General features: G+C 42.1%; 6 protein-coding genes across 8 annotated transcripts; 3 read left to right on the top strand and 3 right to left on the bottom strand.

The window, feature by feature from the left end:
• Positions 1-720: 720 nt before the first annotated feature.
• LOC143427582 (orcokinin peptides) lies at positions 721-4,171 on the top strand. Of its 2 annotated transcripts, XM_076901833.1 has the most exons (4): positions 721-1,167; positions 2,163-2,241; positions 3,485-3,632; positions 3,930-4,171. In XM_076901833.1, the coding sequence occupies exons 1-4, from the start codon at positions 1,081-1,083 to the stop codon at positions 4,132-4,134; spliced, it is 519 nt and encodes a 172-aa protein (XP_076757948.1). In that variant the 5' UTR covers positions 721-1,080; the 3' UTR covers positions 4,135-4,171. The 2 variants fall into 2 exon arrangements, with proteins under 2 accessions (XP_076757948.1, XP_076757947.1); XM_076901832.1 differs by lacking the exons at positions 3,485-3,632; positions 3,930-4,171 and adding an exon at positions 2,638-3,214 and having other exon boundaries at positions 748-1,167.
• Positions 4,172-4,828: 657 nt separating this feature from the next.
• Positions 4,829-6,566, bottom strand: LOC143426670 (uncharacterized). Its single transcript, XM_076900262.1, has 7 exons — positions 6,558-6,566; positions 6,211-6,295; positions 6,079-6,146; positions 5,947-6,009; positions 5,389-5,502; positions 5,045-5,332; positions 4,829-4,906 (listed from the first exon to the last, which is right to left on the bottom strand). The coding sequence occupies exons 1-7, from the start codon at positions 6,564-6,566 to the stop codon at positions 4,829-4,831; spliced, it is 705 nt and encodes a 234-aa protein (XP_076756377.1).
• A 1,164-nt stretch (positions 6,567-7,730) lies between these two features.
• Positions 7,731-9,846, top strand: Cdk5 (cyclin-dependent kinase 5). Of its 2 annotated transcripts, none has more exons than XM_076901819.1 (7): positions 7,731-7,930; positions 8,116-8,204; positions 8,373-8,566; positions 8,651-8,738; positions 8,814-8,985; positions 9,067-9,278; positions 9,398-9,537. In XM_076901819.1, exons 1-7 carry the CDS (start codon positions 7,894-7,896, stop codon positions 9,416-9,418), a joined length of 813 nt encoding a protein of 270 aa, XP_076757934.1. In that variant the 5' UTR covers positions 7,731-7,893; the 3' UTR covers positions 9,419-9,537. The 2 variants fall into 2 exon arrangements, with proteins under 2 accessions (XP_076757934.1, XP_076757933.1); XM_076901818.1 differs by having other exon boundaries at positions 7,742-7,930; positions 9,491-9,846.
• Positions 9,847-10,075: 229 nt separating this feature from the next.
• On the bottom strand, positions 10,076-12,213 carry LOC143427555 (T-cell immunomodulatory protein). The gene is made up of 2 exons (XM_076901791.1): positions 10,674-12,213; positions 10,076-10,444 (listed from the first exon to the last, which is right to left on the bottom strand). The coding sequence occupies exons 1-2, from the start codon at positions 12,189-12,191 to the stop codon at positions 10,181-10,183; spliced, it is 1,782 nt and encodes a 593-aa protein (XP_076757906.1). The 5' UTR covers positions 12,192-12,213; the 3' UTR covers positions 10,076-10,180.
• Positions 12,214-15,920: 3,707 nt separating this feature from the next.
• Positions 15,921-16,920, top strand: Syx18 (syntaxin 18). Its single transcript, XM_076901814.1, has one exon. The coding sequence runs from the start codon at positions 15,921-15,923 to the stop codon at positions 16,896-16,898; it is 978 nt and encodes a 325-aa protein (XP_076757929.1). The 3' UTR covers positions 16,899-16,920.
• A 2,016-nt stretch (positions 16,921-18,936) lies between these two features.
• On the bottom strand, positions 18,937-23,992 carry LOC143427536 (uncharacterized). The gene is made up of 4 exons (XM_076901752.1): positions 23,669-23,992; positions 19,598-23,377; positions 19,303-19,516; positions 18,937-19,219 (listed from the first exon to the last, which is right to left on the bottom strand). Exons 2-4 carry the CDS (start codon positions 23,348-23,350, stop codon positions 19,026-19,028), a joined length of 4,161 nt encoding a protein of 1,386 aa, XP_076757867.1. The 5' UTR covers positions 23,351-23,377; positions 23,669-23,992; the 3' UTR covers positions 18,937-19,025.
• Between the last annotated feature and the right edge of the window lie 25 nt (positions 23,993-24,017).

Genomic DNA, 24,017 nt, shown 5'->3' with positions numbered 1-24,017 from the left:
CGATGATAATTTAATCTAGGTAGCTACGCATCGCGTACGTGCACACGCACCTGTCGCGGCTTTCATGGTCGGCAGGAATTATTTTCTGCACCAGATACGAGCAGGATCGATTCTCGCGTGCCATTTTCTCCACCCTTGCCCCCCTCTGTTTTCGTCGATCGCTCGCTCCTTTCTACACCAGATAGGACGACAAGAGCCATGCGTACAGACGCGAAACAACTTCCTATCCGGCATCGATACTGCACGGAAACGTGCAACGTGTAATCGATATTTGACTGTTCACGTGAACAGTAAAATATAAATGTAATCGCACGGCTTGCGAGACGCTTAGCTCTGCTAACAAGAAGTTTAATCTTTCAAGCAGCAGAGAAATGCCCGCTGAGACTACGGTTTCAGAACGCAAAATTTCTGTTGCATGAATGTAACACGATATTACAGAACGTCATATTTCACCCTTTCCCATGATGTAATTTATACAGAATTTACAAGAGAGAAATGTATCGCCGTATTACTCCCCTTTTCTCAAGAAGTATGATCAATTTGAGCAATTTACGCGAACAAATCCTGGCATCGTTAAGCGTAGCCGCTATACGTTCAGTCATCAACTATCCTTATCAGTAATCTTACGTATGCCAGGGTGTATTTGTTCGTGAATAATGAATAAGCGCCGCGAATTCGTCCTGATCTCTCGCGGTGCAATGTTAACACGATAACGGTTTCCGAACTTGTTGAATCCGACTCGACGGATCGCGGACGGGGCGAGGGTGCAGAGGGTGCGATTGATGGCCGCGTGAATGATCGGGGGCAGACGCACGGTCCAATGGACAGCGACGATTCGCCGTTGGATCGACGCTCGGCGTCGCGTAATGGATTTCGGTGGGCATGTGTTGAGCGCGTGCGTCCTCCCGTTTCAACCCCCGACGTTCGCGGTACTCGACCGCTTTCCGTCTATATATTTCGAGGAAGCACGAGGTGGACCGGTACACGACACGCGATTTTCGGCGCGAAAGCACACGCACGGACCCGAAATCCTGCCTGCACCCGTTCAGACTTCGCTCGACCCGCATTCGACAACACAGGATGGCGAACCACGCTGCTTCCGCTGTCTCGATCCTGCTTCTCTCGATCGCGACGGCTGCTTGGGTAACCGCCGTGCCCACCGTCCAGGTAAACGCTCCGTTTCGACCGTTTTTTGCTCGGTTCTGTCGTACAGCCTTCGAGTCTGCTGGCGCACGTGCTTCGATCGAGCTCGAGCCAAGATCGAAGCTGTGTGCCACGCACGGAAAAGCGACGACCTTCGCGATAACAACCGCTTATCCCGAAAATCGATCTCGCGGCTGAAACTCGTGCACTCTTGATCGCTGGCGTTACCCTCGCACTTGGGACGAGTCCCTGGCGCAATTGCAAAACTTTTCTCATGCATACTGATGGCTGCTCCGATAGATGCTCCTGGTTCGCGAGCCGACAAAGCTCTCCGGGCTTCTTAGGATCCTTGAAACGTTAGCAGCGGGGGGAATCGCGAAATCTACGAGCAAAGAGCAAGTTGGAAATTAGTAGCGCGGGAGGAAGTTTAGGTGCACGCGAGAGAAATGCAATTGCCTTACGCAAGTACTACTTTGAGCGAGATTGAAGCGAGCGACGCGTCCTGTTTCTTTTTTTCTTTTCTTTTTTTTTTACTCGTGTCAGGAGGAAAAGTTCGTGGGTCACGTACACGTGGCTAGGTAACAGTTATTACCCGTTACGTGTACGCTGCGACAGGAGAACGACGTTGGGTTAATCATCATTCAGCTGTCGAGAAATCTTGCTGTTAATGCTTTTTCCGTTGATTTATGTGCACGTTCACTGTTAGCGTTAATATACAGCGTTTTCCTTGGATCTTCATCGCGAATAGTTCGTTCACAATGAACTGTTGAATATGAAAGATTGAAATCAGAATATTACCACTGGTTCATTAGCTTTATCCAATAGGTCTTGAAACGTAGAATATTCTCCAATCTTCGCGTTTACATCTAAAACATTTAATTTGTTAATATATTTTGAGCTCCTTCTTGTCTTAACTGAATACGTTCATCGTTTATTACTATTGAAAATGGCGATATCACATTTGAAACAATCAGTGAACAATTTCATTGTTTCTACATCATTCATACTATTGATTGCAGGCTGGAACGGACGCTCTGCGAAGGAATCTGTACGGATCAGCCAGTCCTGAACTTTTCGACGCTCTCTTCGACGATCATGGTAAGCAAAAACCTATTAAAAATCAATCGCTTCTCTTCTCGCAAGGGAACAAATTGCGCGAGCCTGCACTTTTTAATTGTTTCGTCCACAATGTGTTTTTGTCCCATCCACGATATATGATGTGATCGTCGCGCTTTGGTTCTCGAGTGTACGTCTCTGTCTTCGTCTATGGAGGAAGAACAAAATTCCTCCGCGCATCTTTGTTCGTGTTCGTGTCACTAGAGATGAATCGTGCCTCTGTGCCTCGTTTGGGAAACTTTGGAAGACGCGCGTGGTGCAGCTGTTCGCTGGAAGCTGAAAGCAAGAATGAACACGCTTTAGTGGTTGGTGAAGGTTGAAAAATCGTCAATTTGGTGAACCATCGATCCTTAGCGAACGGCTTTCGACGAATTTCAGAGTCGACGCGACACAAGATTCCACAGATGGAACAACAGTCGTCTCAGTTAGGAAATAGCGGTGAAACCGTGGCAGCCGGAAGTGGTAAGCTAGCTGGAGGAGCAATTGGCTCGGACGAGAACAGGAACGATCGAATCTCGCGAAACCTCGATCACATCGGAGGCGGCAACCTGTTGCGGAGGGAACTGGCCGAGCGACAGAGCTCGCACAACGCTCGTCGATGGTATCCAGCTGAAAGGAATCTCGATCAGATTGGCGGCGGCAATTTGCTACGCGAGGTAAACGATCGTGGCGAACGGAACTTGGACCAGATAGGCGGAGGGAACCTAGTGCGTAGCCTGGACGGCGTGATCGTCGCTGCGGAGGATTTTCGTAGGAATTTAGATAAAATCGGCGGAGGGAATCTTGTGCGTAGCTTAGCCGCTCGACGATACGAAGAATCGTAAAGGTTCTAGTTTACGTAGCCTTCTGAAGAACGTAGACAGGTAGAGGCGGTCATTGCCGATAGATTTGTTCTCTGTTCGCACCCTTGCATCGCGTGTATTAGCAGCGAATAAAGTGCAACGAGCCAGCAACACGACTCTTTTTTCTCTCCTCTGTCCTTAATTCCAAACAGCTCCATCGTCAAAGAAATTCCAGGCCGTGTAATTATTCGCGCAGCCGTTTCGAATTAGCGTCGAATGGAACGGTGCTGGAAACGAGATTTCGATTGTATCAAACGTATGAGTTCCTCGACGATTGTATCAGAGAGATGCTCCTGGGTTAAAGCTGTTCTTTTTTTAATCGAATGGCGCTCGACGTTCGACGTTCGAGCAGAGCAAATATTTATACCTTCATCTCATTAAAGATGCGTTAGAACCGCGCAATCTGGATGACGACCGAGTAACCCATCTTCGTTCGTCTACGTGGCCTAAGCAGGGTCGCCGTGGCATCGATTTCTCTTCCGGATTGACGTCGTACCTTATCGACGACGCGGACGTGCCATCAGCAGCCAGGTAAGCTGTTCCGCGTTCCGTTCGCAGCATCTAGAAAAACTGACTCTTGTAAACTCTTGTAAACTCTTCGAGGCTCATCCTACCGCAAACATTTTAATCACCTTTGTACCTCAGCTTTTTCACCCTCAATCGTATGAATACTAAACAGTTTTCGTTAGAGTTGATAGATACCTGCAATTATCACTAATATGCGGAATCTGTGCCAAAATAAAAACCTCTACAGTTTCTTAATAGGTGTTGTAGTTTAACTTCTTCGACTCTGTTGAACCCAAACTCCAACGCTGCTCGTGTTCGCAGGTCAGCCGGACTTTTGCCAGGCGATCGGATGCTACTGGAAGGATTCGCCAAACGGAATATCGACGAGATCGATCGAACATCCTTCGACAACTTCTTCAAACGGAGCGACGACGAAATGGATCGCAGCGAATGGAACGGATTCGTCAAAAGGCTGGCCGATTACCTGATCGCGGCCAGGACGAACGCTCTCGAGAGGCGCGGCTAAGAAGCGGACAATCCTGGTCGATTGTCGAGAAACGAAAGCTTCGATGCTCTCGCTCCCTTTTTTCCCCTTGTCCTACCCTTGTTCTGTCACGCTTTCGTTGGCTAAACGGTAACCGTGATCTCGTTCGATCTCTCTTAAACATCGCATCGAACAGTAAGCAATGTCGTGCTTCTTTTATGTGCGTCTTTCTGTAAGCTCTTGTCGTTCCTTCCTGAACGTGAGCATAACCCTTCAACGATGACCTTCATTTGGATCCTTACACGTTGTTAATTTCTGTAAAATTTCTTCGTCTTATTCTTAATCGATAAATAATGGAGATTTAAAGAAGTGTAATTTATATTTAGTATAAGATGTACCTACGTGTTAGTACTCAAAATTTCAGATTAGAATAGGACAATTACCTCCATCCATTTGCTTGAGCTTGTCATCGTTGAAGGATTGACCGTTTGAGTGCCACAGACTTAGAAGAATCCAATCAAAAAGTGCCACGGGGTGCAATAACGCTTCTAAATTTCTAAAAGTGCATTTCTACGTCTCAAAGTCGTAAGCAGCGCCGATGGCACTGTTTTTCTACTTAATCAGTACTATTGCTGTGCCGTTCTTGCGAGTGCCCAGCATACAGTAAATTTGGCTCCTCTCATCGAATAGCACTTAGTGTAATAGCACCGTCTGGCGCTCAAACGGTTAAGACACGCTAGTCCAACTTTGGACTACCAATATGACGCCAGACTATAGAGCCTGATGCCAGACTGTTGGTAGGATCAACTAAACACTGTAATTGTAATAATTGTAAGTCGACTGCAAGAACAAAGCGAGGAGACTTGGAAGAGATTTTATTGTACTGCTACTCGCGTTTCGACTCTGGCGAGGCGAAGTCCAATGGTCGATTGGATTCGCTCAGGAGACGAACCTCTGGTGTCGTGGCAATTCGAAGGCGACAATCCACGGTTTTTCGCGTAGCAGTAGCGTCTCGTGGGCCGCACGCGGAGAATTTCGACAGAGGATTTCGCGGGACAGCGATTTCGCGGCCGTGATTCGGCGTCGATCCCAATTCGTTTGCGTTTACAGTCTCCTGCGAACGTTGGCGGTTGTTACAGCTTTTTCGCTCGGCTGCAGCGACGATCCTTCTGATTTCTTCTGACACGTCCGCAGGCGTCTCGATCCTCACACTCTCCCTGTTGCAGTCCATCCGCACAAGCTGGTAAAATTGTTAGCGTTAGAGACTTTCGCATACCATCCACTAACCGACGATACCTCGATCACGTTCTCCTCGAGAACGGCGAAACGTTGTAATATCGTTGCCAGCTTTGTATTCTGCGACGTTAGCCGGTCCGTAATTCGCAATTCTTTCCCGATATCCTCCTTGATCTGGAATTGTAAGCTCGGTTTAATGTTGAACTGTGTCGTGAATAGCTGTTAGATCAAAAACACAACGACTAAACGAATATTCCATGCACTATAGGCTTCTAATTTTCCCTGATAATATCTTTCCTTTATGACTCCAAGATAAAATCGTTTTGCATCTTAAATCATTCATATCACGGTTAAAGAACTTAGAAGTCTACAGTGATATCGCACGATGTAAAGTCCTTGTCGATTTGTACAATGAAATACTGGCACTTTAAATTCATCCTCTCGCAAATCAAGCACTTCTACTCGAACGTTTCGATGAATTTAAAGTACCAGTGCTGTGTTACTCAAAACATTCAAACCATCCAGATCGACGGTATATTTCAAAGTCATCCAAGTAAGATGTGCTCTATTTCAACAAGATTATTCCTTCAGTATTCTTTAGTCACTGTAGGCACACACCTCGCCCATTCCCTTGGCTACTTGGTCGCTGATGTAGCGAAGATTGTCGCGCGCTCGACGGACCTGTCGACACACGGAAAACTAAGTAGAAAAATATTCTGCGTTAACGGATCGTTCGTTGGTCGCGTATACGTTACGATCGTGGCATATTCCCTCATCTCGGTCATGATCTTGCGTCGCAGTCTCATAGCCGCTAGAAACTAAAATTAAGCGTAATTACTTTTCAAATCTCATTCGATGCGTTACAATTTCCCTTTAACTTACGCGTTGGCAAATGTAAAACAGGATCAACATGTTCGCGAACATTGGTATCGCGCTGGCGAACAACTGTTGTACCAGCTGCATGATTCTACATGAACGATGGACTTAACAAGCGAACGCGTAAATTGTTTCCACCGTTTACAGCGCTTCTAAACCGCTACCAACGATCTGGATCGCATCTGCTGGTCGAACAGCGCGTAGCCTCGAAATTTCTCTGCCCCTTTTCATCGTTACCGCCGAGACGCTTCTGCGAATCCATCTGAAGTTCGTTCGCGAGACAAAACCTAATCGTCTTGCGAGCACCCTCGTCGTTTCAAAGCTTTCGCATCGAAACGGATCGATTGCATTACCGTTTCCATTTCAAAGCAAGGAGAAATCCTATCCGTCGTTCCGTCCACATCGCTTTCGCGTCCCCTCGAATCGATCTCTGCGACACAATCACATTCGAGGACAAGGGAACATCCGATTTTAAGACTATAATAATTGTTACAGTAACTCGAGCTACCCGATGGTGCCCAGTACTTCGATGTAAACTCTGCTCTGCTTGTAATCGCATTCCAATCAAACGTGTTTTCAGGTGTCCTCTCGCAACTACTTTTTACGATCCTCTGATAGAAATGTTATCCAACAACGTGTTTATCGAGAAGCCAATAAAACGAACAACAAGCGACACAGCTGTGCGCTTAACGTATATCCTTTTCTTTTGTTCGAGATGATTTACTCGTTTCCTGTAAAATACGACAAAGTGATAAGTGACGAGAAAAATTCCTTATACAACCTCCACTGTCTAACCAATCTCATTATTATTGCTTCCATTAATTACCAGAATCAATCGACAGTTCAATCCGATAGATCGCGCGTCGGTTCGCGGATCCGATAAAGCAGACCTTTTAAAAAAGTTCTCGCTCGAACGTATCTCGCGGTATAAATAGACTTTCCCTCGCGCGATACGTTTTTCAATGTACACAAGGTATTTATAAAACGCAGGTGCACGTCGCATCCTCTCTAATCGGTGTGCATACATACGTGCGTTTCTCTGTTGTTAGACTTACATTGATCCGTGACACGATCTCGAGCAAACGAGGTGTAAGAACGATGCAGGCTACCCACACGGCTACTTATATTACGCATCCTACATTTTTCCATTGTCGTTGCGCGCTCTGTTAGAAATATTTCATTTCCTGTGTTGACCACGAGGAGTATCGCGTCTTAATTCACTTTAATTGTCTGTTTGAATATGTGCAGGCAATTATAGGTACTTGAAACTTATTGATCTCGCATCAATGCGATCCAAGGACATTTAAATGGACGCAAGGGAGTCGCGAAGATCGTGTCATTAAGTATTGAGGTTATTTAATGTCATCCAAAGGATACTTTTGAGTTCATTTTATTAAATTGCCGGTAATGCTTTGATCTTTAAAGATGTCTAATGTCATGCTTTTCTGTTTGTAAATATATATATATATATATATATATATATATATATATATATATATATATATGAATGATTTAGGGAAGGTGAGGTGATTTAAAAATGGCGGCGTACTTCGCGAGCGCCATTGGCGGTTCGATGACGTAACAGTGAATGCTCGTAGCGCCCCTGACAGCGGTTAGTTCGCGCACGATTGTTTTCGGGTGCAGCGCTAACCACTGTCTGACTATTCCGCCCGTAGGATCGCCAAAAATATGCAAAAATATGAGAAACTGGAAAAAATAGGAGAAGGTAAATATCTGCCCTGAAATCTTTTACTATTGTATAACCTAACCTGTATCGAATCCTCTAACAAGATTTACTTGATCTGTTTGTCGCTCGATACTCCTATAGAGTGTCGGTTTTTTGACGTTTTGCAAATTGATACACCTATTCGTTTCTCGTCCCACGAATGATGCTTGCCTCGCATATTTCAGGTACTTATGGAACCGTTTTCAAAGCCAAGAACCGCGAGACTCACGAAATTGTCGCTTTAAAGAGAGTTCGTTTGGACGACGACGACGAAGTGAGTTTGTTGCAGCTTACATGTCTGTACTGGTCGCTTTAAATACTTTGAGTCTGCGATCGTAACGTCTCTGTTGTTTAGCAATTGGTGTACGACGACTAATTGTTGATACACGCCACGCTGCGCGACTACTGTATTAACGTACGTGTGCTTTTTTGCTTCGTGCAGGGTGTTCCGTCATCAGCGCTCAGAGAAATTTGTCTGCTGAAGGAGTTGAAACACAAGAATATTGTGAGGTTGTATGATGTATTGCACAGTGACAAAAAGTTAACGTTGGTGTTCGAACATTGCGATCAGGATCTAAAAAAGTATTTCGATAGCCTAAATGGGGAGATCGATTTGGATGTTGTTAAATCATTTCTGTAAGTATGCCGTCTCCACTTCTCGTTTGCATAGAGGGTCCGGATGGAAATAGATTTTGGCCTGACGCTTTCGACTCGCCGCAGGTATCAGTTGTTGCGTGGATTGGCGTTTTGTCACAGTAGAAATGTGTTGCACAGAGATCTCAAGCCGCAAAATTTACTCATCAACAAGGTACGATTTCATCGATTTTACGCGATCGAAAGGAATCATTTTAAATCCCAAGCCTGTTTCACGCCTCTGTTCCAGAACGGGGAGTTGAAATTGGCCGATTTTGGACTGGCAAGAGCCTTTGGCATTCCCGTGAAATGTTACTCCGCAGAAGTCGTAACGCTGTGGTACCGTCCGCCAGATGTTCTCTTCGGAGCAAAGTTATACACGACATCCATTGATATGTGGAGCGCTGGCTGTATATTTGCTGGTAGATAATTGTAGAAATAGGGAAGCAGGGGCAACAAAATAGCGATACTGATATGTATTATGATATGATTGATTCGCATAGAATTAGCAAACGCTGGTAGACCGCTATTTCCTGGCTCAGACGTGGATGATCAGCTGAAGAGAATATTTAAATTGCTGGGCACACCAACGGAGGAAACTTGGCCGGATTTTGCTACTCTCCCAGACTGCAAGCCCTTCCCACCTTATCCTCCCGCTCAAGGATTTGCTCAAGTAACGCCGCAACTTAATTCCAAAGGCAGAGACTTATTGCAGGTAAAAGATCACACTTGAAACGCAGCTGAGCAAACCAAATGAATTTAAGCCCTCGTTCTTGCTGTAACGTGTGTACTCTTACCTATTTCGACACGATAGATTCTCGTTACCGCTTACAGTATGCACTCAGCCTAAGATAATTAGGAATGCACGATCATAGATCAATCGTAATCTCTTTTTCACGAATATTGACCGTTTCTTCGTCACTTCAGAGGTTACTAGTGTGCAATCCAGCGCTACGATTATCGGCGGAAGAAGCAATGGCGCATCCCTACTTCAGCGATTTAAACCCTGCCATAAAGAATGATCGTTGTCAGTAGTAAATGTCAGTTAAATTGGGCACGATCTGCGTACTGCGTATACTGTGATTAGCGCAGCGACCAAAATCACGCCAGGAAAAGATCGTTTGTTAATATATACATATATATATAAATATAAATTATATTATTACTAATGTAAGCGTGTATTTCGCACTTGACGCGGTAGTCACGATGCGAGATAAACCGAGACGGGTCCTGTTTTATAAGAATGTCCAAGAAGAATAATAAATTGTCAATTTTATCAGTGACGGCGATTTTCTATCGGAAACGAGCGGAACACGCGATGTATTCTAGGAACGTATTGTACAAAATATCGCCAAAGTATCTCTTTGAACTATATACATACATATATATATATATATATATATGTATGAAATATAACGTATAATGTATCACGTACTTACACGATACATCGCGTCTAATCGTGCGTACGTTCGTACGTTTACTTGTTCATTCCCTGGTATTTATTTATAGACATTTGTATATTTATTAATTAATTTATTTACCTGTCATTTACGAAATAACTTATAGAACAATTAAATACATTTCTTAAGGATAACAAGGGGCTCGTTAATTGGATTTCTACATGGCGTCGAAGTGAAACTTGTGTGCTTCCTGAAGCTTCTCGATCTTGTCTTCCCTACGTTCTTTCCAGTAAAGACCGACGATGATCAAAGATATCAAGCCGCACGTGCCGGTTAACGCAGCGGCGCTCAGAAGAATCAATTTGCTGGGCGTCACGAACAGCTGGGCTTTCCATCGGGAAGGTTCCGCTATCGGATTGGGGATCATCACCATCTGCGAGTTGGGAATGATTTGCGGCCATTCTCGAAACTTGCCGCCAACCTAAGTAAGTGAATATTAAACAACTGTCTCTGTCGGACCATCAACGATAAACAAGCTGAGAAACTGAGAATCATAGCAGAATAAGAGCGAAAATGGAAAATTGTTTCAAAAGCAATAGAAATAAAATACATGAGATTTACTAAAATCGATATATAAAGCCGTGACTTTCTCAATATCTGTTCTTACTATGATTCTCGTTCCTCAAACGTCGCGATAAATCGCAAGTTACCCCGATAGTGAGAGCATCGACGAAGTTAGGTGTCCTACCCAGACCAAAGGTAGTGTACGGTAGATTTAAAGAGAAATGTGCACTCTGCGGCAATTGAGCCGCGATCGCGTTTCGCGGGCTGCCATCCTGCGTGGTGGTCCGATAAGCTATCGACGGACCAGGCAGATTTGTTCCGTAAGTTCTCTTCTTTTTACCAAGCGAACCTGGCGAGATGGGGTACAAGCTGTTGTTGCGACCAGTGAGTACCATCACCTTGACGAAATTAGCGTCGTAGTCCAAACTGTTCTTGAACGCTGCCGTGCGATAGCTATTATTGTTCTTGTCCACTTCTACCAGGATCACGTCTAGAATACCGTCTTGGTAGAAATCGTAGAACACCGCCATCGCAGTGTCGTTGCGGAACGGATTCAACGCTTGCCATTTGACTTCGAATTTCCGCGCGAACCCAACGCACGAGTCGCACGCGATGTTCTCCAACAGATACGATCGCTTTCGTTTACCAGTAGTCAGCTTAAGCGTGGCCAGCAGGTCTGGATAGCCATCCATGTTGAAGTCACCACCGCGTAGCGTGATGGTATCCGTGTATCGTTGCCCGTCAGGTTTCACAAAACCCCACAGCACGTTGTCACTGTCCCTGAAATTCACTTGCAGGTTGTACCATTTATCGGAGTACATCATGATCGTGCTGTTCTCGCATGCGCTATCGAAACACAGGGGCAGCAGTAGGTCCATCTTGCCGGTTAACTCGACGTCCAAGTAAAGGGCTTGCCCGATCCAACCCTGGAACTGATCCAGCTTGATGTCGTATGGAAATGGAATATTCTGATGGAATTCGAACCCTTCGTCCTTGACGCCAAGCCAAATCTCGAAGCTGCGATTCGTCGTGACAACCAGATCTGCTAAGAAATCGTTGTTTAAGTCCAGATAAGCGTTTGAATGAGGCTGCCTGATCGAAGAATGCTGATCGTCCAACGTATCCATCGGCACGGCGACAGGAGGCCTCCTGCTTTGATCGAATATCCAGAAGGTCCTCGTGTTATTTTCATCAAGTCCAAACAAGTCTATTATCATATCGCTGTTATAGTCCAGTGCCAATGGCTGGCCTATCATTTTTATCAGCGGATGGGTCTCGTTCGTACAGTTCAATTGACCGTTACCACCCCACAGTATGTAACCGTACGACAATCTGGTGGCAACATCGAACGTGATTACCAGAACGTCCATGAATACATCTCCGTCGTAATCTCCAGGCACAACGCCTACGACTTTGTTGCGAAAGCCGCAGGTGAGAGTCGGACTGGGCCTCAGAAGTGGCTCTTGCTCGGCGGCTAAGAAAATCTGCACCGTGTTGCCATTGTTGCTTAGCATGAACACGTCTGTCAGCTCGTCGGAGTTGAAGTCACCGAATGCCGCTGGCATACCATCCAGCTTGTTCCCAAATACGGCTGGTGTAATGTCGCTGCATTTACTCGTAACCGCTACGGCGACCACGCACGCGATTATCAGCTTAAGCCGCATTATGTATTCGTTTTTCTCTTATCTGTAACAGGAATATTATCAATGATTAATATCAGTCATTGCACCAAAGAAGCGATGACTCAGTCTTGACAAGGAGTAAATCACACAGAGCACCTAACCTATAAATACTACTGGCTGAATCAAGGTGAGATGCAAAGACTTGTGAAATAGAAATCTAAGGACAAATACGTTATCGTTGCTGGTTACAGATGGTACTCTGCTTTTAAATGGTCTCGATTACGAGTGAAAAGAGACGCGTCACTTATTGTTCCAAATGCAAACACACGTACCTAATATCGTTGGCACTCATCCTGCTCCAACAGCTGATCGATCCTCAACGCCATCCACCGTGGGATCGTTTCGTTAATAACGCAAGAATAATCAAGCTGATGATAATTAGAGTCTATTGAGATTGTACAATATATTTCTGTTCGAAATTTATTATTAATATTGAGAGAGAGAGAATTTTTAAATAGTTTGCTCAAATATTCGTCACACATTGTTATCGACAGTGAAGTAAACTACTTACCGACTAGTGGCGCCATCTCTTAGAGGAGCGCGGAAACTAGTTGCCATATAGTTTCAGCATTATTCTAAGAGATGGCGCTAGCAGTCTTCAGTAGTTCACTTCACTGTCGATAACGATGTGCGACCAGTTTGAGCACTTTTCACAGAGATGGCGCCACGGGTTCTACAGTAGAGTCCGTATTATCTTTCTCACTCTTTCTTATAGATTTCTAATATATCTTTCTCTCTCTTACCTCGAAAGCGGGTAATATAATTTATCTTACTCCTTCTACTCAATGAAAATTGAGGAATTTCTTTATTTAATCATTGTATTTATTTAATTATTGTATATTTCATTAGCTTAATTGTAATTCATTGTATATTTCAATAGTTTTGTTGTATTTTATGTCTACAGCGGCAGATATAATTCATCTCAATCTTTCAATTCAATCAAGATCAAGGAATTTCTTTATTTAATCAGCAGTACTCTAAAATTCTGTAATTAATACGAGAGAGAGAGAGAGAAGTAAAAAGAAGGAAAGTGAAGCGAAAACGAAGTCAGAAAGGCAATAATAAATATGTAACATATATTGTTAGTTTATATAAGTTTATATAAGTTTTAACTTTAAGATGTATTGTAAATGGGTTTGTAACAATAATTTATAATAATTAGCTATGTAAGACTACTCTGTACGATGTGTAAATTATTAAAAAGACAATAAACGTTCAATTCTTGCTAAATTAATTGTTTAATCAATTAATAACCCTTGTAACTATCCTAGAAAGACCAATCCTAATCCTTAAACGAGTTAGAACTCGTAAAATATAGTCCTCTACAAAATTAAACTAGTTATCAGGAGAACATGACGTCATAGGAGGTATCAGGAATTCCAGGAATTCTTGATGACGTCATTTCCAAGAAGTGGCACAATTCGAATACCTCCTTATATGTTATGTTCTCCTGATACAAAGTCGATTTTCGAGGTTTCGATCGCTAAAATCGAGAAAGTATCAGGAGAACATGACGTCATAGGAGGTATCGGCAATTCCAGGAATTCTCGATGACGTCATTTCCAAGAAGTGGCACTTTGGGATACCTCCTATGACGTCATGTTCTCCTGATACAAAGTCGATTTTCGAGGTTTTCGATCGAAAAATTGCAAAAGTATCAGGAGAACATGACGTCACAGGAGGTATGCTTGCCACTTCTAGGAAAATGACGTCACTTCCAAGAAACGCCGAAATTCCAGGAATTCTCGATGACGTCATTTCCAAGAAGTGGCACAAATCGGATACCTCCTCATATGTTATGTTCTCCTGATACAAAGTCGGATTTTCAAGATTTTGGTCGAAAAATCGGCAATGTATCAGGAGAACATGACGTCATAGGAGGTATGCTTGCCACTTCTAGGAAAATGACGTCACTTCTAAGAATAGCCGAAATTCCAGGAATTCTCGATGACGTCATTTCCAAGAAGTGGCACTATTCGTATACCTCCTATGACGTCATGTTCTCCTGATACATTGCCGATTTTTCGACCAAAATCTTGAAAATCCGACTTTGTATCAGGAGAACATAACATGTGAGGAGGTATTCGAACGTGCCACTTCTTGGAAATGACGTCATCGAGAATTCCAGGAATTAAGGCGATTCTTGGAAGTGACGTCATTTTCCTGGAAGTGGCGAGAATACCTCCTATGACGTCATGTTCTCCTGATACTTTCTCGATTTTAGCGATCGAAACCTCGAAAATCGACTTTGTATCAGGAGAACATGACGTCATAGGAGGTATCCGAATAGTGCCACTTCTTGGAAATGACGTCATCGAGAATTCCTGGAATTGCCGATACCTCCTATGACGTCATGTTCTCCTGATACAAAGGCAGATTTTCAGATTTTGGTCGAAAAATCGGCAATGTATCAGGAGAACATGACGTCATAGGAGGTATCCCAAAGTGCCAGTTCTTGGAAATGACGTCATCAAGAATTCCTGGAATTACCAATACCTCTAATTTACCAATCAAAGATCTGAAAATTCGATTTTGTATCAGGAGAACATGATGTTAGAGGAGGTATCCGTATTTGGCCACTCGGAAACTGACGTCATTTCCGGTTATTATAAAAATTTAAGCGTACAACTAGTTTAATCCTGTGCAGGACAATTTTTTACGAGTTTTATCTCGCTTAAGGACTAGGATAGGTCTTTCTAGGATTATCAGACAGGTTACTAATTGTTTAAACAACTAATTAATAGTGATCAAACGTTTATTACGTCCTCTTAATAATTTACAATCGCTACAGAGTAATCTTACAAACTAATTGTTATAAATTATCTTTATAAACCCATTTATAATACATCTTATAGCTAAATCTTGTGTAAATTGCAATACAAACGCAGGGAAGTATTCTTAGATTCTAATTCTTCTGTCTTCTTCTTCTCTGATGCATAGATGAATCTTCGAATCCTATGGTAACGAGAAAAAGTATCTTCTGCCATCTACTGATGTACATTTCTTTATCTCACCATGGCAGTGCTGATGCTTCATTGTAGTGGAACAAATCCATAGTTATCGGTTGATAACTTTGTATGTATGCGCAAAGGAAGATATACATATTCGTTGACATTTCTTCGAACTTGTAATATGCACTAAAAAGATTGTTAAATGCAACGTATATAAATATACATATTTTATGATTGATCCTGGTATGGATCAACGCTGTACGAAATAGAAATTACTATTATTATTACTGAATCGAATCGCCTCAAAGATTCGACAAACGATACAGAAGTTGTATCGCAATATTTTTTACCACCACGTTAAACGTATTCTGCATTTAGCGCATTTAAATTTTTTATCTACCTGACAACAGTTCCTTTCGATGTCGAAGCGATACGATTTCTAGTATTTTTTAAGTCCCACTACGTTATTTTTAGGTTAAGTGTACCAAGGATGCTTTACAATATTTACGTACCCCATGAACGTTATAAGATACGTGAGTAGAACAGAAATATTCCATCGAAATTGTAATCTCGAATGTTTTCTACGAAAGGAATTTCATAATGCGTTGTTTCGTTTGTGATATAGGAGAGGCAGATAATTTTATTTGAAACTTGTCAAGTTATCGAACGTGATCGGTTGCTACTGTCAATGTACATAGAATAAAGTGCCTTTGCTTCTATAAAGTATCGCAGTAAATAATTCTGGTGATAATTAAGAAAAATGGATGTCAGCGGATTGTTCAAAGCGAGCGTCAAGGTGGTCACCCTTCGCAACAAGGCTTTAGGAATTACGAGCAGCACAAAAAGCTCGAAGAAATCGAAGAATAAAAGTACCTTCTTTATAAAAGCTCAGGGTGTTGTCGGACAGATATCCAGGCTGCAAGAATTTCTGCTGGAAAATCGGAAGGCGTATCTAAATTTTTCCAATTACTTGTCAAACGTATCCAGTATGACGGATGCCAACCGTGACGAGATAGACATTGGAGCGCAAAAGATAATGGGTTCTTGTTCCCAATTGATTAAAGAGCTGAAAAGGGAAATAGCCAAGTCCGACGTGTCTCCTCAGAATCTGGAGCACAGAGAAATCATGTTACTATTGATCGAAGATTACTTGAAGAAGGTTTGTAAAATTTATTCGGAACAGAAAGCAATACGAGTGAAGAGAGCGATGGAGATAAGGAAGATCGCCAAACTAGAATTAGATACGAAGCCTGTCAACAAGCAATTGCAATGCGAGACGAAGAAACCTAGCTCTAGCTCTACCGACAAAGTAGACGATAAAGAGAACAAGTTGGGCTCCAATGACTCTAGCCCTATGAAAATACAAGAACTAAACGGAGATGTAAATATGCTGAGTTACGAGGAAGAAATATCGCCTGAGGATATACAGCTGTTCGAGGCAGAGAATGAGCAGCTGTACAACGAGTTGAGTACGCTAACGGAAGAGGTGAAGCAAATAGAGAGTAAAGTCGTGCACATCGCAGAACTCCAAGAGATATTTACTGAGAAAGTATTGGATCAAGATAAGGACTTGGATCGTTTAATGACGACGGTCGTTGGCTCGACGGAGAACGTCAAGGAAGCAAACGAGCAAATTCGACAAGCGATCCAAAGGAATGCAGGGCTCAGGGTGTGGATTCTTTTCTTCCTTCTAGTTATGTCGTTCTCTCTATTGTTTCTTGATTGGTATAATCCTTAAAATAAAAAAGTATGTCCGTCATACATTGCGTTGTTCGTATCTTTCTTACACGTACCCAACTAATATTGTACAGTGTACATTAAATACCAATATATACTAGCCTTCGTCATGTAAAGTGACTAGGTAGAACGTTGATTAATTATCGAAGATCATCTCAACAGTTATGAGAAAATAAAACTGAAAAGTTCAATTAAAAGCACGTAAAATATTAGTAAAATATTAGTCTGTGGTTCAGTGTCCCTATTGAATTCTACTACATACATATGTATACCAATGTACCAATCGATGCCGCAACTTGTTGCGTTAATTTGTACAGAGTTCGTTAGATTCTCGTGGGATTTCTTCTAATGCTCGTGCATTCTCTGCTAGCCTTTAAACAACGATAAACAAAATGTTTTGCCAAAATATGTCATTGTATTTTATCCCCAAACATTTTACATAATAGCTACATCTTATATAATAAAATTTGTAATGTATATGCCTATATACGTATGCATGTATACTTATATATTTATATATATATATACATTCGCATATGTGCATCTGCCACATACAAGTTTTTCTTTGTTGTTGCCTCAACAGTATTTGGTTTATAACATAAATTCATTCTGTAAAGTAAATGCAAGTATCGCAAACGTTCGTAAGATACATCGTCCCGTACCTTTAATCGTGTTTAAAAATTACTAATATTATCTTAACTGGAAGTATGTTCATTAGGCAACCTGCTTGATATTTCTCATATTCTCGCTTTCTTTTTCCCCCGCCCCCCCCTCATTTTTTTCCTTTTTTTAACCCGCGACAAACGACGAGAATTTCATAAATTTCCTGGTAATAGGGTACCATATATCTAGTACATAAAAAGTGTAGTGTAAATAGATTTTACGATTTGTCACTATAATTTTAAGTAAAAAAATATTTACAAGATATACCATCCATTGTTAGCTTTGATTTACAGAATTCTTTTAATATCCTCTATGCGCACATTAATGATTCGAATCGGAGTATAGTGACGCTCTCAACTTAAAGTCGATTAATCTGAGTTAGGATCTTAAATCCTAATTAAAACGCAAGTTTCGCCCAGCAAATTGTCCCTCGATAGCGCACGTATTTGGCTATCGCCTTTCTATCTTTTAATGCGATCTAGTTTTCTTCCTCTTAGAAACAGACAACAATCGTTTGTATAACTTTGAACAGATTTACTTCTATAATGCAACGGTAGTCCTCGTTTAATTGAAATGTGCTATTTGATTATTGTGAATACGCTAACATGGAAAAATAATAATGTACCGAGTTATTTACAGTATCAATGTAAATATAAAGTGTTATCGTTAGTTTCTTAATCGTATTACACGACGTTTGTTTCCATCTTCCTCTTAAAATGTTCTTTTTCAAAATAATATTTCAAACAAATTTCTGAAACAGTGCGTTGCTATTTGGTTTGCTCTCTAAATGTATTAGATAATAATATGTAAATGAAATAATCATTTGTATACATATATATATATATAATGTGTTCTTCTTTCATATGTACGTCCGCACATTTTTATGTATAAAAGTGACTTCTGATTTAGAATTTGATTTATACAAAATGTTACAAAATTCTAATGCTACCGTTTCCTTTTTTCCTTTTTCTTTGTGATAATTATTATGGTGTGTAATAAGCATATAAGTGTACGTTCAAGATAACGTGTAATCGCAAAACGAAATCTTTACACCACATATCCGTATGGTACACAGTGTCGTTATATAAAATATGTTTCGATATTTTCAATGATAAGCTAACTTTACATATATCACGCTTAAAGTAGTGTCGTATTCAACTTAATCCTTTCATCAGACGTACGCCAAAAATAGATCTCTAATATTATCGGAAACATATTGGAAAGATGTTGGTAAAGTATTAGTACTTTACGATCGTAAAGTGTACAAGCAATAGGGTGTCTGAATATATTTAATAAATCGAAATTATTCTCCTATTAGACTGATAGAATACAAATAAATGGTTTTTAATAATCTATAGAAAACATTACCTCACCTGTGTTTCTTTTTTTTTGTTTTTTTTTTCTTTTTTTTTCGTTTTTTTTTTTAAATTAGAGAAGGAATTTCTCGATCGTTACATCTATCTTTCTAATTGCTTTTGTAATTATAATTATAACGAGGAGTTTTATCGTACGAACATAACTTCCCTTCTACTAAACACTGAACGATCCATGTTGTATTAAGCAATGGGATTTGTAGCTGATTAGCTTTCTCCACTGCCCAAGATGGGCAAAAACTATTCGTCAGAACCACGGTCCCCGCTACAAAACCCTCCATTGCATCTGAAAATAGTTGACAAATTTCATCTTCGACGCTCTCATTTGATTCATTCAATTTACAGCTCGTACATCAAAGCCTTACATACCTTGTTTATCCGCTAACAAGACAATAGCACCTGCGTTTTCACAAATTTGCCGCCAGAATGAGGCGAACTGTTTCTCAGACTCTACAACCGGAATTATTACAACAACTTGTGTCAGCGGTTTGTTACTGGACCTCTGAAACATTTCGACGTATGAATTCTTCTCCAAACTCCATCCCGCGGGCAGTTCGTTCTCGGCTGGATTCACGATCTTCCCCTAAAAGAAAAGAAACGGGTCAATTGACTAAATACACGCGAAACAATCACGGATACACACGCGTATAGAATATACTTTTACCTGTTGACAACATCTTATTATCCAATTATGATTATAAACGGGTATGCCAACCGAGAGGCACTGCAGTGTCTTCGCAGTTGTGTTTGGCACGTTTGTTATCAATTTAGTGTTTCTATACTCGTCTTGTGGGATTTGATTGAAGTCTGTATAAACTTTCCCGCCACCTGTTACTATCTGATTGTTTAATCTGTCCCTTACGAAAGGCTTTCTTACCCATTCCTCCTCGTTCTCGGTCCCTGTATCCGAGCCATTATCTTTGCTATCGATTCGCTGTTGAAATCGATCGATGGTTTCCAGGGACGCGCAAGTGAGTATGAAGGACATGCCCTTGAATAAGTTTGAGTCAGCGCGTGGAATTGGGCCGAGCACCGCGATTGTCTCTTCATCCTCAGCCTTCTTTTTACTTCTCGACTTGCTTTTAATACGATTCTGCGGCCCTTTAACTATCTGTTCGTACGGGGTCCCAATTATCTCTGGTTGTACACCAGTCGAGAGGAGTTCGTCTTTAACGGAAACGTTCGAGTCGCTGGAGACACCGTCGCTCTCAGATGCTAACGCCTTCTTGCCCTTCTTGGTCATTGAGCTCACACCAGACACGGACGGCTCCACCCCGTCAGACTTTCGCACAGGAGTATGCATTAATTTAGACTTTGGAGTGGAGAAGCTTGGAGTGGCGATCCGTTTGGAACGTCTCTTACCATCGACCACGTTGTCCAGCGTTATCTGCCCTAAATGTTTCGGCGTAGACGGCACGCTGCTGTTCTCAGCGTTCAATTCCTCCTTCAGCACTTGAGCCTGATCGGCGGACAAGGAAATGTCTTTAATTTGAACACGTAATTTCTCACCTTCATCCGTCTCGACTGTGTAATACACCTCGTTGTTCACAGTCTCAGTGTCGACGATTATACCGCACGATCCGTAATCGTAATTCTTAGTGGCGGCGTATATAGAGAGGCCCTCCTTCAGGACCGTCGGTATGGGTATAATAAAGTCTTCGATCAGCACCTTGTTCTCACCATCGTAGAAGTGTACCTTATACTTCGACTTTATTTTATCGGTTACCGTTCCTGGATAATAATTATTGTCTGACCATTTGGCGAACACATTCTTACCAATTAGCTCGTCTGTTATTAACTGGGCTGCTGGTTTCGCTGAGATATCCGTGGCGTGCGAAGCGCTGTCCACGTGCTCTTTCTTGGTTTTCTTCCTACTTGGCGTATTACTTGTTTCCCCAAGGTTCAGCACCTTCGTGACTTCATTCAATCCATTCAACGATTGGTCAAATTGCTCCGATTTGATGCTTTTACTTCTTGGCCTCTTCGCAAGTTTGCTCTTCTTTGTGCTTTTAGGGGTCTGCATCACCTGCACCACTTCTCGTGGTACCTCTGGCGTGGACGATCTTATTTTCTGTAACTGCTCGTCTATCCTCTCGTTGCTAACATTGTACGTATCAATCGAGGAAAGTTCTGTGTTCAGATAGTTCAGAACGCTCGTCGTAAGGAGGTGACTGTTCTGCCACTCTTTAGTCAGACGTTCGTATGCTTCGTCTAGGGCTTGTTTATCGTTTAATAATTGTATATCTTGGGCATATCTCTTCGCATGCTTCGCTGGTGCTCTCGGTAGGGAGAAGTGCGCGCTATCTCTTATTACAAGCTTGGCTGCCAGCGAGGCGGCGCTGGACACAGAACTTAAAGAACTGATTGTTGATGCAAACGAAAGCCTGGAGGGATTCAACTGATACAACTGCGGATTACTGTTTACCGATCCAGGTGACGCGTCCTTATCGTTACTAGAAATATCTGCCAACGAAGCGGACGTATCGTTGTTCTTCTGTCTTAAAATGCTCTCCGCTGCGACAGCTTCACATTGCACGTTGGTGATTTCTTTACTTAAGAATTCCTTCGTGTTCTCATCGACGTGCAATAAACACTTCATCTTAACGTACATACTAACTTCCCTTTCTACTTGTAAAGCTTTCGCGATAGAGCTACTGTGAGTCGAATTCGACTTACTTTTATCGTCAACTATAAAAGCATCAGGTTCGTTATCGCTTACGCTCAATAGATCGTTATGATCGCTATCTTTAGATACGGAAACTGATTTTATTTGTCTGTTCATGTTGTGTATAGACGTAGACATATTGCTGACCGCTCTGTCGAGAACCGGCATGTCGCTAAACGTGTCCGATTGTACGCTATGCGTACTATCGGTGTCGCATCTCTTCGACTCGCTACTTCCATTTACCAGTTTACTGCCAGATCTCGCTGAGTCGAGGGACGTCTCTTTGCTACTCTCTATCGATTTGTAACTAAAATCGCTACTACTTTTACTCTCGCAACTTTTGTATATCGTTTCCGACTTTGTGTTATCGAAGGCACTCCTAGTTTCAGACTTAACATCGGAGTCCTCTTGAGACGAGTCCAACACGATCTTTTCCCCGTCTTCGTCGATTTCCACTAACTCTCTTGGTTTCGTTTTCGCTTCACGGATTGCAGCCTCATCGTATATAACTTCTACGCTCATTCGCGATTTACACGCATTCCCAGAGAACACGTTGCAATCTGCTCCGCTTGTTTCTTTTGGGACAGGCAGCTCTTGAATGTCGTTGCTATTATTTTGCTCTAAGCTGGTGGTAACCAATCTTTTCGATTCTATACCGTTTTCCTTATCTTCCGCTTTGTCATCGCTATTTATTGCTATCTTTCCATCTTTTACCTTGTCGATCGTTAAGCCGTTATCCGTATTTTTATTACTCGAATCCGATTTTATTTTCTCAACTGCGACTGCCTTAAGCGGAGTAGTGGCATCCTTCCCTTTTGCTTGAATCGATTGTACCACTACATCATTCGAGTCGAATAGCTTCTCTTCTGTACGCCCTTTCTTTACGACAGTTACGTTCAGCGTTGATGTATCATTCACATTCTCATTCTTATCTATCTCGTAGTTTTTCACTTCCAACTCGGGTGATTGTTGCCTTTCGTCCTTTCTTTTTCCCTCCTGCACTGTTTGCTTCTCTATCGTTTTGTTAACTTCCGTAACCTCATCCTCGCCAACATCCTGAGTCTCTTCGATTATAACATTCCTATTCAAGCAACCATCAAAAAGTTCTCCCTGAGAATCATCCGATTTGAACGAATGATTACTAGTTTCTTCCCTCTCCGGCTCTTCTTTCTCAGCTACCGATATATCCTGAGATGCTCTTCGCGCAATTTTTCTAGGCGGTTCATCTAACAGGTCTGCTTTACGTTTTAAACTCGTTACAGCATTATCACCACTTTGTTTCTTAAACGGCGAACAAACTTCTGTTGGTGTACATTGTATTACTTCTTCGTCTTCAGCAGGACATTTCTCTTTGCTTTCTAACCTGTTATTTTCATTATCTTTCTTACTTTCCGCTTCTACTTCTTCCACCGTGGATTCAGTATTCTCTACATTTTCTTGATTAATAAGCTCATCGTCCGTTTGTGCATCGGAACCAGCTGCTTTAGTAAAAACTCCTATTCTCATCTCATTCAACGTTGTCTCCTTACCAGACGTAACAGGAGACAACGTTTCGTTCCGATTTGAATCTTCCGCGTCTTCCTGAAGCTTATCCAAACATTCTTCCTCGCACGTGTCAACCAGACGAAAGTCCTGACTTTCGTTCAGACTGTTCACTTCATTATTCTTCGTAACGTTGCTCTCGTCAGAACTCTGAGAGTCTACATTTTGTTTCTCCGTCACGAAACTCTCTTTCGTACCTGCCTCTGACATCCTTCCTGTGCTTCTTTTACTAGAATGCTGTAATAAAGAAAAGGTAGCAATGAATTTTCTTACTCGTAACGCGAACGCATCCTCGTGGAGTGTACCGTGGTATTCGAAGTTACGCTCTGCGGATGAAACGAAATTACGCATCAATGGTTTCGAACGGATTCTGGTGAAATGATAGAAAAAGATCGCGTCGAAATTCAAGGACACCCTGTACATCGATACAACGTGTGTTTACAGTGAGCATTTGGAAGGTTACGGCGGGAAGGCGATGCGATCGCGAAAATTGGCGAAAAGCCTCGAGTTAATGGAAAGAAAACGTACCGTGATCGATCACATACAGCGGGACGCGTTCTCTCGACTCGATTGCTCGCAACCTCTTTCTCAAAATGTTACATTTGCTATTCGATATAAATATGTTCGCCGGCCGTCCAAAGCGGGAGCACATCTATTTCCTCGATCCGCTACTTTTTACGCTTCCCGCTCGTCGCTTTGTATCTCGTTATCGGTTTCCTTGTTTGTATTTTCTTACCGGCGACGTCGAAAATTGCATTAACAGACCGGTCTCCCATAGAAAACACAACACAAAATCCGCTTTTTAGCTACAAATGAACACACACCATAAAACGCCATCGCTACTTCTGTTAATCATAGGTTATGTAATTGTAGATTC

This window comes from Xylocopa sonorina, chromosome 9 (genome assembly GCF_050948175.1).
Source record: "Xylocopa sonorina isolate GNS202 chromosome 9, iyXylSono1_principal, whole genome shotgun sequence".
In the NCBI taxonomy this organism is placed as follows: Eukaryota; Metazoa; Arthropoda; class Insecta; order Hymenoptera; family Apidae; genus Xylocopa; species Xylocopa sonorina.
Note: the sequence above shows the minus strand (reverse complement) of the source record. Positions and strands in the feature narration are given on the sequence as shown.

Coding starts and splice junctions, on each gene's coding strand:
- LOC143427582 (XM_076901832.1), top strand. CDS start 1,081: ATGGCGAACCACGCTGCTTCCGCTGTCTCGATCCTGCTTCTCTCGATC. Junction 1,168..2,162: donor CCGCCGTGCCCACCGTCCAG/GTAAACGCTCCG, acceptor TATTGATTGCAG/GCTGGAACGGACGCTCTGCG. Junction 2,242..2,637: donor CGCTCTCTTCGACGATCATG/GTAAGCAAAAAC, acceptor GACGAATTTCAG/AGTCGACGCGACACAAGATT.
- LOC143426670 (XM_076900262.1), bottom strand. Junction 5,333..5,388: donor TCGAGGAGAACGTGATCGAG/GTATCGTCGGTT, acceptor CAATTTTACCAG/CTTGTGCGGATGGACTGCAA. Junction 4,907..5,044: donor GAATTGCCACGACACCAGAG/GTTCGTCTCCTG, acceptor TTACAATTACAG/TGTTTAGTTGATCCTACCAA.
- Cdk5 (XM_076901818.1), top strand. CDS start 7,894: ATGCAAAAATATGAGAAACTGGAAAAAATAGGAGAAG. Junction 8,205..8,372: donor GTTTGGACGACGACGACGAA/GTGAGTTTGTTG, acceptor TGCTTCGTGCAG/GGTGTTCCGTCATCAGCGCT. Junction 8,739..8,813: donor AAAATTTACTCATCAACAAG/GTACGATTTCAT, acceptor CCTCTGTTCCAG/AACGGGGAGTTGAAATTGGC.
- LOC143427555 (XM_076901791.1), bottom strand. CDS start 12,191: ATGCGGCTTAAGCTGATAATCGCGTGCGTGGTCGCCGTAGCGGTTACG. Junction 10,445..10,673: donor TCGATGCTCTCACTATCGGG/GTAACTTGCGAT, acceptor TCACTTACTTAG/GTTGGCGGCAAGTTTCGAGA.
- Syx18 (XM_076901814.1), top strand. CDS start 15,921: ATGGATGTCAGCGGATTGTTCAAAGCGAGCGTCAAGGTGGTCACCCTT.
- LOC143427536 (XM_076901752.1), bottom strand. CDS start 23,350: ATGTCAGAGGCAGGTACGAAAGAGAGTTTCGTGACGGAGAAACAAAAT. Junction 19,517..19,597: donor TAATAAGATGTTGTCAACAG/GTAAAAGTATAT, acceptor CTTTTCTTTTAG/GGGAAGATCGTGAATCCAGC. Junction 19,220..19,302: donor CTTGTTAGCGGATAAACAAG/GTATGTAAGGCT, acceptor AACTATTTTCAG/ATGCAATGGAGGGTTTTGTA.